Source organism: Anopheles moucheti, chromosome X, assembly GCF_943734755.1.
Source record: "Anopheles moucheti chromosome X, idAnoMoucSN_F20_07, whole genome shotgun sequence".
Taxonomy (NCBI): Eukaryota; Metazoa; Arthropoda; class Insecta; order Diptera; family Culicidae; genus Anopheles; species Anopheles moucheti.
Genome location: NC_069142.1, coordinates 2,977,718 through 2,990,179, shown reverse-complemented (window position 1 = coordinate 2,990,179; position 12,462 = coordinate 2,977,718). Strand labels below are relative to the sequence as shown.

Genomic DNA, 12,462 nt, shown 5'->3' with positions numbered 1-12,462 from the left:
TTTCCCCACATCAGTCATCGCATTGAATGTCCTGGCAACAGCCGATTGTAAATGTTGAGCGTGCGGCCCGTACCGCACAATGTCTACTCCCTGTTTTTAATGCCCTAACGTTTTCCCTATCGTAACACCATTATCAACATTTTAGAGAGCTGCCTCATTGTGCCAGGAGGAAGGTATAGCAGAATCGTTTGATGTTGAAGATGTCGTCATTCTCTGCCATCATGCACTGGTGACCGATGACGATGTGATGATGATAGACGGTGGTTGTGCCTGGTCTAGCCTGCTGTGCCGGTGCAGTTGGCAATGGAGTTTAAGGACATACGGTTTGGTGAAACTCGTTGTGTTTTTGTATTTTCTCGATGAGTTTTTTTAAATTTTCACCTCTGCCTTTGAGCCTACCAGAGGAAAGAGGAAACCGTTCAAGACTGACATTCAAGCCGTGAATTACAGAATACATAGAGTGCGGCATTACTACATCCGAGAACAGTCTAGAATAAAGTAATAAGCATTTCCGTTTCTGAAGCTGGAAGGCTAAGCAGTAATGCATTTGCAAAGGTATACGATTTATCTTCTGATTTCCCCTTGCAGTGGATGATGACGGTGACTGCCTAGACGAGGTAGTACACTTACGGTTTTTGCAGAGATGGGCAAATATTTACCTTCACACTCCCAGTGACAGAGTGTCCAGGCGCCAATAGAAAGGACGAATAATTAATTATTGTAACAAACAGCCAGGATGCACTTAAAACTGGAGATACATGCCAACTCCAATATTAGAGCCAGTAATGAAATAACAAAAAGTCGTGAAATGAGCAACTGTTATACTGTCCCGCCGTGTGGTATAGAATTAATATCTCCGGCGGCCTCTGTTCGGGCTGGCTAAATCAATTATTGGCTTCTTCGCGGGAAGAAGAAAAAACAAAGCAACAGGCGCCGATAAACGATTCGCTAAAGATGTTGATGGCACTTTTCGCGCCAAAAAAACACAATTTGTGTGTTACATCATTAGTTGCCGACTAGATGACCTGCCTTGTTTTGTGGGCAAAAGGGTCGTCCACTTCGTCAAAGCGCCTTTCCCGCTCGGTGGGTGGCTCTACAACGCTGCTAGAGGGAAAAAATATAAACGACACCATCTTCACCACTATCCAGCAGCCAGCGTTCGTGTCAAGATTGCTTTGAGGATTCACCTCAATGTCATCACCTCTTTACTGCATTCGTTCGAAACAAACCGGACAGATAAAGAACCTGTCAGTGGACGCATCGTCGTCTTTTATGTGTGCGGTGAGAGAACACCGAAGAAAAAACCTCAAACCTGACTACCAAGATGACTTATTTGCTTTCAATTTTTTAAGCATCTTTAATTTGCCCTCGTCTCGAGAGGAAATTGTCTTCGTATCAATGGAGATGCCTCTTGTGTTTTCGTCGGTTTCGCATCTGCCGTGGCAAATATATTACGAGATTTTGTTTGGTCGACCGAGGACTACAACAGTGAGACGGTTTCCGGTTGGTCAAAGGAAGGTGTAATTTTGTTGATTCGCCCATCCCCAGCAGTGTACATTATATTCTTAGATCTTCTCAAGGAAACCAACCGTAACGGAAGTTATTGTTAAACCCGGTGGTTCCGAATTTCCGTAAGATGGCGTTTAAGGAAAAGCCTGGAGCACCTTGAGAATTAGCCCCTCATAACCGCAAACGGAAACTGGCTAAGAAAAGATTTATCATCTTAGTGTACGAGAAGAACGAGCGAGATCCTGTGTGTCGTTTATCCCTAGTCTCTGGTGTATAAGATTTTAGGGATATGTTTGTTTGGACGCTTTGCTACTCCAGCACCACTCAGCATTCACCGTCAAGTGTCTTTACGTTTGATGCCATATCGACATGGTGTATTATTTTTTTTTTTGCTTCTACCTACAGAAGGTGAGATGATGCTGTAACTCTCCAATTGGTACGGCTAAAAGGAACAAAAAAAGGCATACCTAAGAAGGACTTTTCAAGGTTCATTTGAACAGCATTGTGTTTGCGTTTACCGGTCCCCACGTTGCCTGCTAATCTGGTTGATTTTTGCATTACGTATCTCGTTGTCGATGCGCCACGCTTGATTATCCTGGAGTTTAGCTTACTTAGATCATGCAATCCAAACAAAAGGCATCGCACACATTAGTTCGGAAACATCTCCTACCGCAACGTTTTCACATTCTACTAACTGGGTGCTTCTTCGCTTTGATTTTCTTACCATCTTAGAACTTTTCCTTTCACTGTCGCTTCCTGTGTTGCCAACAATGGTGCGCGTACTCGCCATACTTCGCCTGCTGTCGGCAAAATATTGGATAATAAGCCGAGCAAACGGTGTGGATAAATGAGGATAATGCGCGATTGCATTATCTAAGGCTTCTTTCGATGTTTCTTTCACTTCTGAGAGGGGTTTGTTAGAATGTGTGTTGGGGATTTCCAAATCTGGGATTTGGTGCTTGGTGATGCGTTAGCCAGATCACGCTTCCGCTTAATAGATTATCTGTTTCCTGTAACTTAGACGAAAAAGTTTGGACGATTGGAAGAATAAGGTCTTTAAATATTCATCTTGCACTACTGTGAGCAATTAGCTTTACTGATCCACTGCTAAACGGGTTTGGATGGTTTTAGATGTATTCGTGACACAATAGTTGCCCAAATCTTCCAATTCTTGAAGTTAGACAAACTTCTTGAGTTATCTGAACTGTTCTAACATCAAACTTTTAACACTGCGTATATTTTACAATAGGCTGTTTTAATGTTAAGAATGAATCGAAGAATTGGCTTTTAATTTGCGAGATGTTGAAACATCTGCTTCAGCTGCAGCGATATCAGCGAGTAGTTCATACCTACAAAACAGATCAGAACCACTACTAATTTTCGCGTCCTCTGTGCTCTTCTTGCAGTGTCTCATAATCCCTACAATCCGTCGGATATGCCGATGCCATCGGCAAAGGAGCAAACACTGATGTGGCAGCAAAACTCGTACCTCGGCGATTCCGGCATTCATTCGGGCGCCGTGACCCAGGTGCCGTCCCTGAGCGGCAAGGACGACGACATGGAGGATGATCCGCTGATGTTCGACATGGATCAGGGCTTCTCGCAAAACTTTACACAGGATCAGGTCGACGACATGAACCAGCAGCTGAGCCAGACCCGCTCCCAGCGTGTGCGGGCCGCAATGTTCCCGGAGACGCTCGAGGAAGGGATCGAGATCCCGTCGACACAGTTCGACCCTCAGCAACCGACGGCGGTCCAACGGCTGGCGGAACCGTCCCAGATGCTGAAGCACGCGGTTGTTAACCTGATCAACTATCAGGACGATGCGGATCTGGCCACCCGCGCCATACCCGAGTTGATCAAGCTGCTGAACGACGAGGACCAGGTGGTGGTTTCCCAGGCCGCCATGATGGTGCACCAGCTGTCCAAGAAGGAGGCGTCGCGTCACGCGATCATGAACAGCCCGCAGATGGTGGCTGCCCTCGTCCGTGCGCTCTCCAACTCGAACGACCTCGAGACGACGAAGGGTGCGGTCGGTACGCTGCACAACTTGTCGCATCACAGGCAAGGTCTGCTGGCAATCTTCAAGTCCGGTGGCATACCGGCGCTGGTAAAGCTACTGTCCTCGCCGGTCGAGTCAGTGCTGTTCTACGCGATCACCACGCTGCACAACCTGCTGCTGCACCAGGATGGCAGCAAGATGGCGGTACGGTTGGCTGGCGGGCTGCAGAAGATGGTCGCACTGTTGCAGCGCAACAACGTCAAATTTCTCGCCATCGTCACGGACTGTCTGCAGATCCTGGCGTACGGTAACCAGGAGAGCAAGCTGATCATTCTCGCCTCGACCGGACCGAGCGAGCTGGTTCGCATAATGCGCTCGTACGACTACGAGAAGCTGCTGTGGACAACGTCCCGCGTGCTGAAGGTGTTGTCGGTCTGCTCGAGCAACAAGCCGGCCATTGTGGAAGCCGGTGGCATGCAGGCGTTGGCCATGCATCTGGGCAATCCATCGCAGCGCCTGGTACAGAACTGTCTCTGGACGCTGCGCAATCTGTCCGACGCGGCCACCAAGGTGGACGGACTCGAGACGCTGCTGTCCGGTTTGGTGACCGTGCTCGGCTCGTCTGACGTTAACGTGGTCACCTGTGCTGCCGGCATTCTTTCCAACCTGACGTGCAACAACCAGCGCAACAAGGTGACGGTCTGTCAGGTAGGCGGCGTGGAAGCGCTCGTTGGCACGATTATTAACGCCGGTGACCGGGAGGAGATTACCGAACCGGCCGTGTGTGCCCTGCGCCATCTGACCTCGCGTCATCCGGAGTCGGAATCGGCACAGAACGTCGTGCGCAACGGGTACGGACTGCCGGTCATTGTGAAGCTGCTCAATCCACCGTCCCGCTGGCCGCTGATCAAGGCCGTGATCGGTCTGATTCGCAACTTGGCGCTCTGTCCGGCCAATGCGGCACCGTTGCGTGAACATGGGGCCATCCATCTGTTGGTGCGGCTGCTGTTTAAGGCGTTCCAGGATACGCAGCGGGTAAAATGTTTAAAAGAAGCGCAAAGCCGCCAAATGTTAACCTAAATAGTTAAACGGTATTTAATTGTTTATTGTTGTTTTTTCTTCCAACAGCAACGTTCATCGGTTGCTACGAACGGCTCGCAGCCACCGGGTGCCTACGCCGACGGTGTACGCATGGAGGAAATCGTCGAGGGTACAGTCGGCGCGCTGCATATTCTCGCAAAGGAGGAATACAATCGACAGGTCATACGTTCGCAAAACGTTATTCCGATCTTCGTACAGCTGCTGTTCTACAACGACATCGAAAACATCCAGGTTCGTGGCTTATGCGTCTTTCGCTCCGTAACATCTCCGAAGCTTTGGGTACATGGATGCTCCACTAAAGTTTTCCCCAGTTAGACAAACAAACGATTAGTCACCATCATGTAGGAGTGAAAAGGATGTTTATTGGTAGCGTCAAGAAAAACACCTGGGGAAGTAGGGAGACGAACCCGCGCGTGTAGCAGTAGGAAGTGGTTCTGATTCTGCGCATTGTGAAAGTCTCTAAATTGTCCCTGAAAATATCGATTAATATGAGGCGTGGCTTTGAAATTGGGATCCATTGCAAGCGTTAGTGCCGCTTTTTCCCCTTTTCTTCGCATCAAACCGTGATTCTGGGCATTGTAAAAAAAAACTACTCTGTCAGGCTGCCCATTTAACAGTCGCAAAACAGAGACTTCTTCCGCTAGTGGAGAAGCATTTCCGTTGAAGTTGAAGAGCTAAATCCCTTTCCCACAACCGTTATGAGAATATCTCCGCTTTTCTAGGCTAGCACAGTGAAACCGTTCTAATCCGTAAATGTGCTCTCTTCTCAATTTTAGCGTGTTGCTGCTGGGGTACTTTGCGAACTGGCCGTGGACAAGGAGGTGGCTGAGATGATCGAAGCTGAAGGAGCCACCGCACCGCTTACCGAGCTGCTCAACTCGGCCAACGAGGGCGTCGCCACGTATGCAGCCGCCGTGCTGTTCAAGATGAGCGAGGACAAGTCGATGGATTACAAGAAGCGCTTCTCTAGCGAACTGACCACCCTGCCTGTGTTCCGCGACGATAGCATGTGGAACAATGGCGAGCTCGGTATCGGACCGGACTTGCAGGTCAGTATCAAGAGCGCGTGTGTGTGCAAACACGATCTTGCAGCACTTCACATTTGGGGAGAAAATGCGCAGCATCCTTTACATCGCGGTACCAGTGGATTGGTTCCCGTTCGGGGGCGTGCTTGTTTCTCCGATTGCCGTTTGCGATTGTATAGTTTTTTCTTTCTCTGTCGCACGTTACTCATATGAATGCACACAACCGCCACCCGGTGTGTGTGTGTTTTTTATTAGAGAGTTGTGGGTTTCGTTTGCTTGTTTGTTTATCTGAATTTTACATTTCATTCTTCTACGGTGTGTTTTTGGTTTTCCATTTAAGTGCATTGCCATCCATTAAATATCTTTCCATAGTCCAGTTTTTTCCGAATGTTGAACATTGAAATGTAGACTGATTGCTGCTCCAACATGTTTGCAGTGAAGTTAAACGATTACCATAAATTTATTATGCAACAAACTAAAGTTACACACAAACGAAAGGTAACCGATGTGCAGATAATGGTAACAAATCATTTCGTTTGTAGCAGGAGTGTGCTATTTGGTAAGAATTTTCACAACCATTTAGTGCGCATCGCACCCCTCGGTGTGTGTACTTTGCTTCACAACCGTTTTGGTTTTTTATGTTTCACACTCACGCTCCTTATTATTGAAGTTGCACCGTGCATTGTATTTTTTTCATAACCAATTCGAATTAAATTTAAAAGAAGAAAAAAGCAAACTAAAACACACAACGGCTTTCGGAGGCAGTAAAATTAATTTATTCTTGTACATAATCTTCATTTTTTTCTCGACTTAATACTCATTTCAAATCTTTCCTTACTTCTTGTTGCCATTTGTATAATTTACTCTCTTCTTTATATGAATTTTATTATTTTTTATCTGCCACTGGAAAGCCCGTTTAGCGTAATTCTATCAAAATTATATACTCTTTATCGTTCCTATAGTTTTCAATCGTGAAAGTATTATCTACATGCGTTATTTTCTCTTTTTCTCTTTTCTCCTTTCTCTTCATCTGTCTATATCCTGTGCTTGTTATGCCAAAAAATTCGATATTTTCTTTCCCATTTACAATTTTAATTTGTTGTTTTATTTTTTTTTTGTTATTACTGTGTTTTTCTCGTTTCTTGTTCTCTTCTGGTTGATGTTATAATATGTTTCCTTTATTTTATTTTTCCTTACACTATTATATTTCATGAAATTTATCAATTGTTCCTTAAATCATTATTTATCAAATTGAAATGTTTCGTTTTTTTTTATTTTTTTTCTTCCATCTTTTTATTTCATGTATTTTCTCCACTGGACACTGGGTTTTTTTGTGTTTGGTTTTGTATCTATTGCTCGAAATCACGACCCACCCACCCCCCATTCACAATCATCTGTACACCGTTTTACGATCATGATCACAAATTCAAATCAAACGCAAAAAACCAAAATAAAAACATCCTTCCGGCTAATGGATGTGGATGCCCGAATTGGACGGAACACTGGATGACCAAATCGCACACGCACACATCGAATCGATTGGCTGCTGCTGTCCCTGAAAAACAAAAAACGAAACCAAAATTCCCACTCTGTGCTGGTGCGCTCTGCAATATTGGCAAATGACGACAAAACGAAAAAACCCATTCAACTCAACCCTGGCACGTGACCGACATTTGCATTGGCCAAACTACACGCTCGACTAATTGTGGGGCGCATGTACGCACACATGCTATACACAATAACAAACACACACACACGCGTATATATCTGTGTCGGTTTTGCCATCATCACGTCGATCGGTTTATATAAAAAAACCGTTTTTTGATCGGTCGTCCGAACGCTCCGGGATCCATGTGTGGTATGGTACGTACTGATGTGTTGTTTATTGGTGTGTACAACGGTTGCGGGTTACGGGTAATGCCGGTTGTACGATTTGCATTGGAACTGAAACAGGACATCCTGTCCCCCGAGCAAGCTTACGAGGGTCTGTATGGACAAGGGCCCGCGAGTGTGCACAGCTCGCACGGTGGTCGTGCATTCCAGCAAGGTACGTAAATACTCTCAAACCACTCCGCACGATTTAGGCTAAGGTACCTATCATGTAAAGAACCTCTCAATCCCATACTAGTTTAGAAAAAATCGTGCGTCATGACTAGGCGAACGTTGTTCGTTTGGAGCACCGTACTCACACATGTATTGAACAATTACACTACAAATGTAACACTTTTGTAAGCCTACATATCTATAATCTAACAGTAACTAAGTATTGAATTATCATCACCATTCTTTCTACTTCTATCATAATATCTCCCCTTTCTGTATCTTCAATATCTCGTAATTCTGTTTTGAAATTAAAGTTTAATGCATTCGCCCTAAACCGTGAAGAAGTGCCTAAACAAGATAGACTTTGATCTGCGCTAGCGTCATAGATGCGTCTTATGCTGCAGGCAATCTCCCAAATAGAGTGACTTGAACATCTGGTTCTTGCAAAACATGTTATACCGAAATATATCCAAGATCTCCAAGATGCAACATTAATTCAGATGCGCTGGATATAACTTTGTAGTTGGAGAATGTAATATAATAATTCGGAGTTCTACAAGAAGAGAAAGAGAGTTAATCGCCATGGCTTTCGTTTTGACTAAAACATCTCACTAAATTCTTTTGAGGCACTCAGTGATCATCTGATCAAGTGGTTCCTAGATCTCTCCTGGAATCGTCTGTAAGCACTTGGAAACTTTTGCTTCCCCTTTCCTCATTAATTTCCTCAACCTCTTAAATGTTGTACATATTGTGTTAACTTTCATAACTGTATGGTTTGTTGGAACTATAATTACTTTGCGTGTCTTTAGCGCTTCAAACACAATAAAATGAAAAAAAACATGCCGAGCACATTAAAATCAAGTCAGCGGTATCTTAAATGTCCACATATGCAGGTGCAATTCCGCTGCGTCGTCATCGAACATCGTTTCTCGCGTCATGTGTATTTCTACCATTTCCCACTCTTCTCTATCTGTGTTATCTTCTCTTTCTCTCTTTCTATCTGTATCTATTCCAGCTAAACCAGCCTAACATATATCATCACTAAAAAGAGCCCCCAAATAACCAGCCAACTCACAAATACAAACTCCAACCCCTCCCAATTTAAGCGTAACTGTGTAACCCAACTAGCACCATTAACTCTGATCCCATTAGGCTCCCTCGCCAGAAAACTTCACGATAGGAGGTGAATTAGAAGGTGGCGAGTGGGGGAAGAAAAAAGGAAATCTAACATCCTTTTTTGTCCATTCCAACACATCTTTGGATGCGTTTTCCTCCAGTCCTCTGGTTTTTTTTATCGCCCACGCTCACAACACAGATAGCAACGTAAGAAAAGCATAGATATTGTAGGACATAAGTACCCAAGGATCTCTTTAAACCGCTCCGCGCCTTTCCCCCCTTTACTACGTTCGGCTCCTAATCCTCCCTCGGATATGTGTGTGCATGTGTTAATGTTTTGAAAACTTAACAAAATCGCGAGAATTCTAGCTTGTATCAATCATTTATTTAGGAATACTTCACCATTCCCGTCTGAAAGTCTGTTTGTGGTGGGTTTTAATTAAATTCTATTCAGACGAGTTAGGTTACGTTTGTCTCATGCAATATAGATAGGACGAAGGGAGAGCGTAAGGGAGGACATATTTTACCCGCCTTTTTTTTATTTTAAATCTAAAGGACTTTCCCAGAGACGCTTTACAGCGTCGGCTGTATGTCCTTTATTCACATTAACAATACAAAAAAAAAACAAAGCAACTTTTTTAATAACATGCGTACAATACCAAACAATTGGATATGCAAGCAATTCGTCAGCAAAAAATATGTTTAAACAAATTCTTGTATATTTTATAGGAAATAGTAAAGCATATACAAGACAAGGAAAGGGAACGAGATTTGTTAGGGAGCTGATAAGAGCTATTAGGAATGAATAAAGCAATTGCTTTGCTAGCAATATTCAGAATAGAGTTTGCATGGAGACGCTTAAGGATCTAGGATGGATCATAACTGGAGCGACATACGATGAGCAATCAAGAATGCCCAATATATCCCCTCTGTACATCCTCCTGTGCTATTCTTGGTCCCCAATTTCTTAAGAGATTTCCTGCCCATATCCAATGCCTTCGGCAAATCCACAAACAATCTTCGAATATCTTCGGGCAGCGACAAACTGCAGCTACGCGTTTATAGGCAACAGAAACTATGGCCGGAACTGCCACAAACACGCCGGAACGCCGGAATGGTTTTGGTGCACATACCTACTACTTCCGCGTGCAATAGCGCAATACGCCCACTGAGGGTAATTAAGCACGAACCATTTAAAGCTATCGATGTACCTGCCATAGTTTGTTTGATTTTGAGCTGTGTGCGGTATTGTTTCGGTTTGAGTGTTTTATTTGTCAAACAACTACGTTTCCGTTTTTATTGCGTGACCCGTTTTTATTTTTCTTGGAGCAATTGAGCTATCCAAGTTTTCTTTATTTTTTATAGATTTGTAAAAAAGTGAACCATTATTTTTTGAATAGTTTAAAGCAATCTATTGCTTTTCGTTGTTATATCAGTTGAACTTTTGTCTTATACTCTTTATTGTTTTATAGTTACACTAAACAGCTTGCGCTACGTTAGCGTTAATATACTTTATCTGTTGTTTTGTAAGGTTGTGTTTATTTTGAATGCCACCAGTAATTAAAAATTTCTTTTCGTATTTAATTAAGTTTACGTGTACCCTACAATGTATTTGTTTTTGTGCTTTTTATTCTCTCTATTCCGACAACTCTTTTTCCCTCTCTCATACGTCTTCGCATATTGTCCACAGGATACGACACCCTTCCAATAGACTCGATGCAAGGGCTGGAGATTGGCGGTGGAGGCGGAAGCAGCGTTAGTAACGGTGGGCCAGGTGGCAACGGTATGGGCGGCCAGCAGCAGCAATCGGTCGGTGGCGGTGGACCCGGTTCGGTGGTAATGGGCGGTGGCGCTAGCGGCATGTCGTCATCCGGCCAGCCGACATCACCGTACGGCATGGACATGGATGTCGGTGAGATGGACGCGAGCGAGCTGACGTTCGACCATCTGGACGTGATGCCGTCCCCGCCCCAGGACAACAACCAGGTCGCCGCCTGGTACGACACCGATCTCTAAGACGTGCCACGCGCTCGTGAGGTTTTGCTGTAACATCGGTGGAAGGAGATGGGAGAATAATATCGAATTATATAAACGAGCGGTTCGGATTGCGCACCCCGATCGTGCAATGACACTCGGCTCATATGCTTACACGTACATGCGGCCCGTCATGATGAAGGAATTTCCCCACTCTCTCAAGCAAACCTAAATTTTCGGTGCAGCACAGGATGCATTGCACAAGGAGGCAGGTTTTTTAATATTTTCTTTTTTTTTCGAATGTAAGCACATCACCCCCAGCCCCCCGCCCTAAATCACAACTAACGTTACGGAAAAGTGTTTTTTTTTTACGAAAATGCTTCAAACATATTTTATATTTCTGTTTTTCACTTACGATTTTACATATTATAATTTACTTTGCAAAAAGGGTCAAAAGGGCCTACGAAAAAAAAAGGGATTTAGAATATCAATATTCCTGTATGCTCTTGAATAGTGCATATTATCATAACGGAACCTTTTTTGTCCGAAGGTTTGTAGCTTAAAACTCTTTAACAATTTTTCTATTTCAATGAAAATCACGATGTCAAACGACTAGAACAAGGAAAAAACAGCTAATTATGCGAAAATGATTGTGTATTCTAGGCAATATAACGTCGTATGCCCAACACACGTTAATTGCGAAATGCTCTACGGCATTAATTAATTTTTATATAATTTACGAAAAAAAAATGAAAGTTTATTCACGATTACGATTTAATGCATATAATTTTAAGTCCCTTACACAAGCGATTTGCTGTTATTAGGTCTATCCTCTTAGTACCGTTACGGCATATTGAATGTGGTTTGGTTTTGAGCAATACTTCCTAAATGCATTACGGTCCTGTATGGAAGCAAATAGGTGCGATTCACAATGCAAATGTAGTCTGATATGCGTAACATACAACACAAACACACACACACATAAATAACTCATTTATTATGATTTAGTGTAAAGACATGCAAAAAAGAAAAAAAGAAAACAAACACGAAAAATATTAGTGCTTCCAAAAATAACCACCAAAAAAAAAAAACAACCTCCCAAACAGTCCAATCGCTCCCCTCTTCCCACTTCACTCTGCGCTCACATCTATGCAATGGTTATCTTTTATCCCAACTAAAAAGAGAACGCCTCTTATTGATTGACTTATCATTATTATAACAATTTACAATCGTATTTCATATATTATACATATGCGTACCCTAATTGATAAGTTTTAAGAGCATGTACAACAAAAACAAACAACCCCCGTCGTGCCGTGTTACGATACGCAGTGCACCCGAGGGGGCCGTTACAAACTGTTAAACTCTGCTGCCGCATCGACACCAATCTCTCGCTTCTGAGGGTTTTTTAGTGCACCTGCGACAACGTAAGCCTCTTGTTTGTGTGCTCATCCAAATTGTTTTCACACCATCCGGTCCTAATATCTAATAGTTTCATTTTCGTTTAAAGAAATCGTGGTCACTCATTCTCTGTCGTTATCCCGAACGGGATAATCTAGACGTCAGACGCTGTTACTGGTGACTGGTTTTTTTTTATTTAAGTACAATTCACCTGCAAAGGATCGATTTTTATTTTTTTCTTAACAAAAGCACTTTTGCTGAAGGGGGCGAAAGAATGGTGTTCGATGCATA

General features: G+C 43.6%; 1 protein-coding gene across 2 annotated transcripts in view; it reads left to right on the top strand.

Annotated features, from left to right (window-relative positions):
- LOC128306427 (armadillo segment polarity protein) overlaps positions 1 to 11,810 on the top strand; it is a 34,579-nt gene extending 22,769 nt beyond the window's left edge. The window contains exons 4-8 of one of the 2 annotated variants that reach the window (XR_008287589.1): positions 2,916 to 4,546; positions 4,640 to 4,843; positions 5,389 to 5,661; positions 8,696 to 9,970; positions 10,487 to 10,617. Coding sequence is in view for 1 of the 2 variants with exons in the window: in XM_053043949.1 (XP_052899909.1) it covers positions 2,916 to 4,546; positions 4,640 to 4,843; positions 5,389 to 5,661; positions 7,591 to 7,684; positions 10,487 to 10,812 (2,528 nt within the window). In the remaining variant the exon portion in view is untranslated. Of the gene's footprint in view, positions 1 to 2,915; positions 4,547 to 4,639; positions 4,844 to 5,388; positions 5,662 to 7,590; positions 7,685 to 8,695; positions 9,971 to 10,486 lie in introns of both variants that reach the window. The other variant, XM_053043949.1, reaches the window with a different exon arrangement.
- The last annotated feature ends 652 nt before the right edge of the window (positions 11,811 to 12,462 follow it).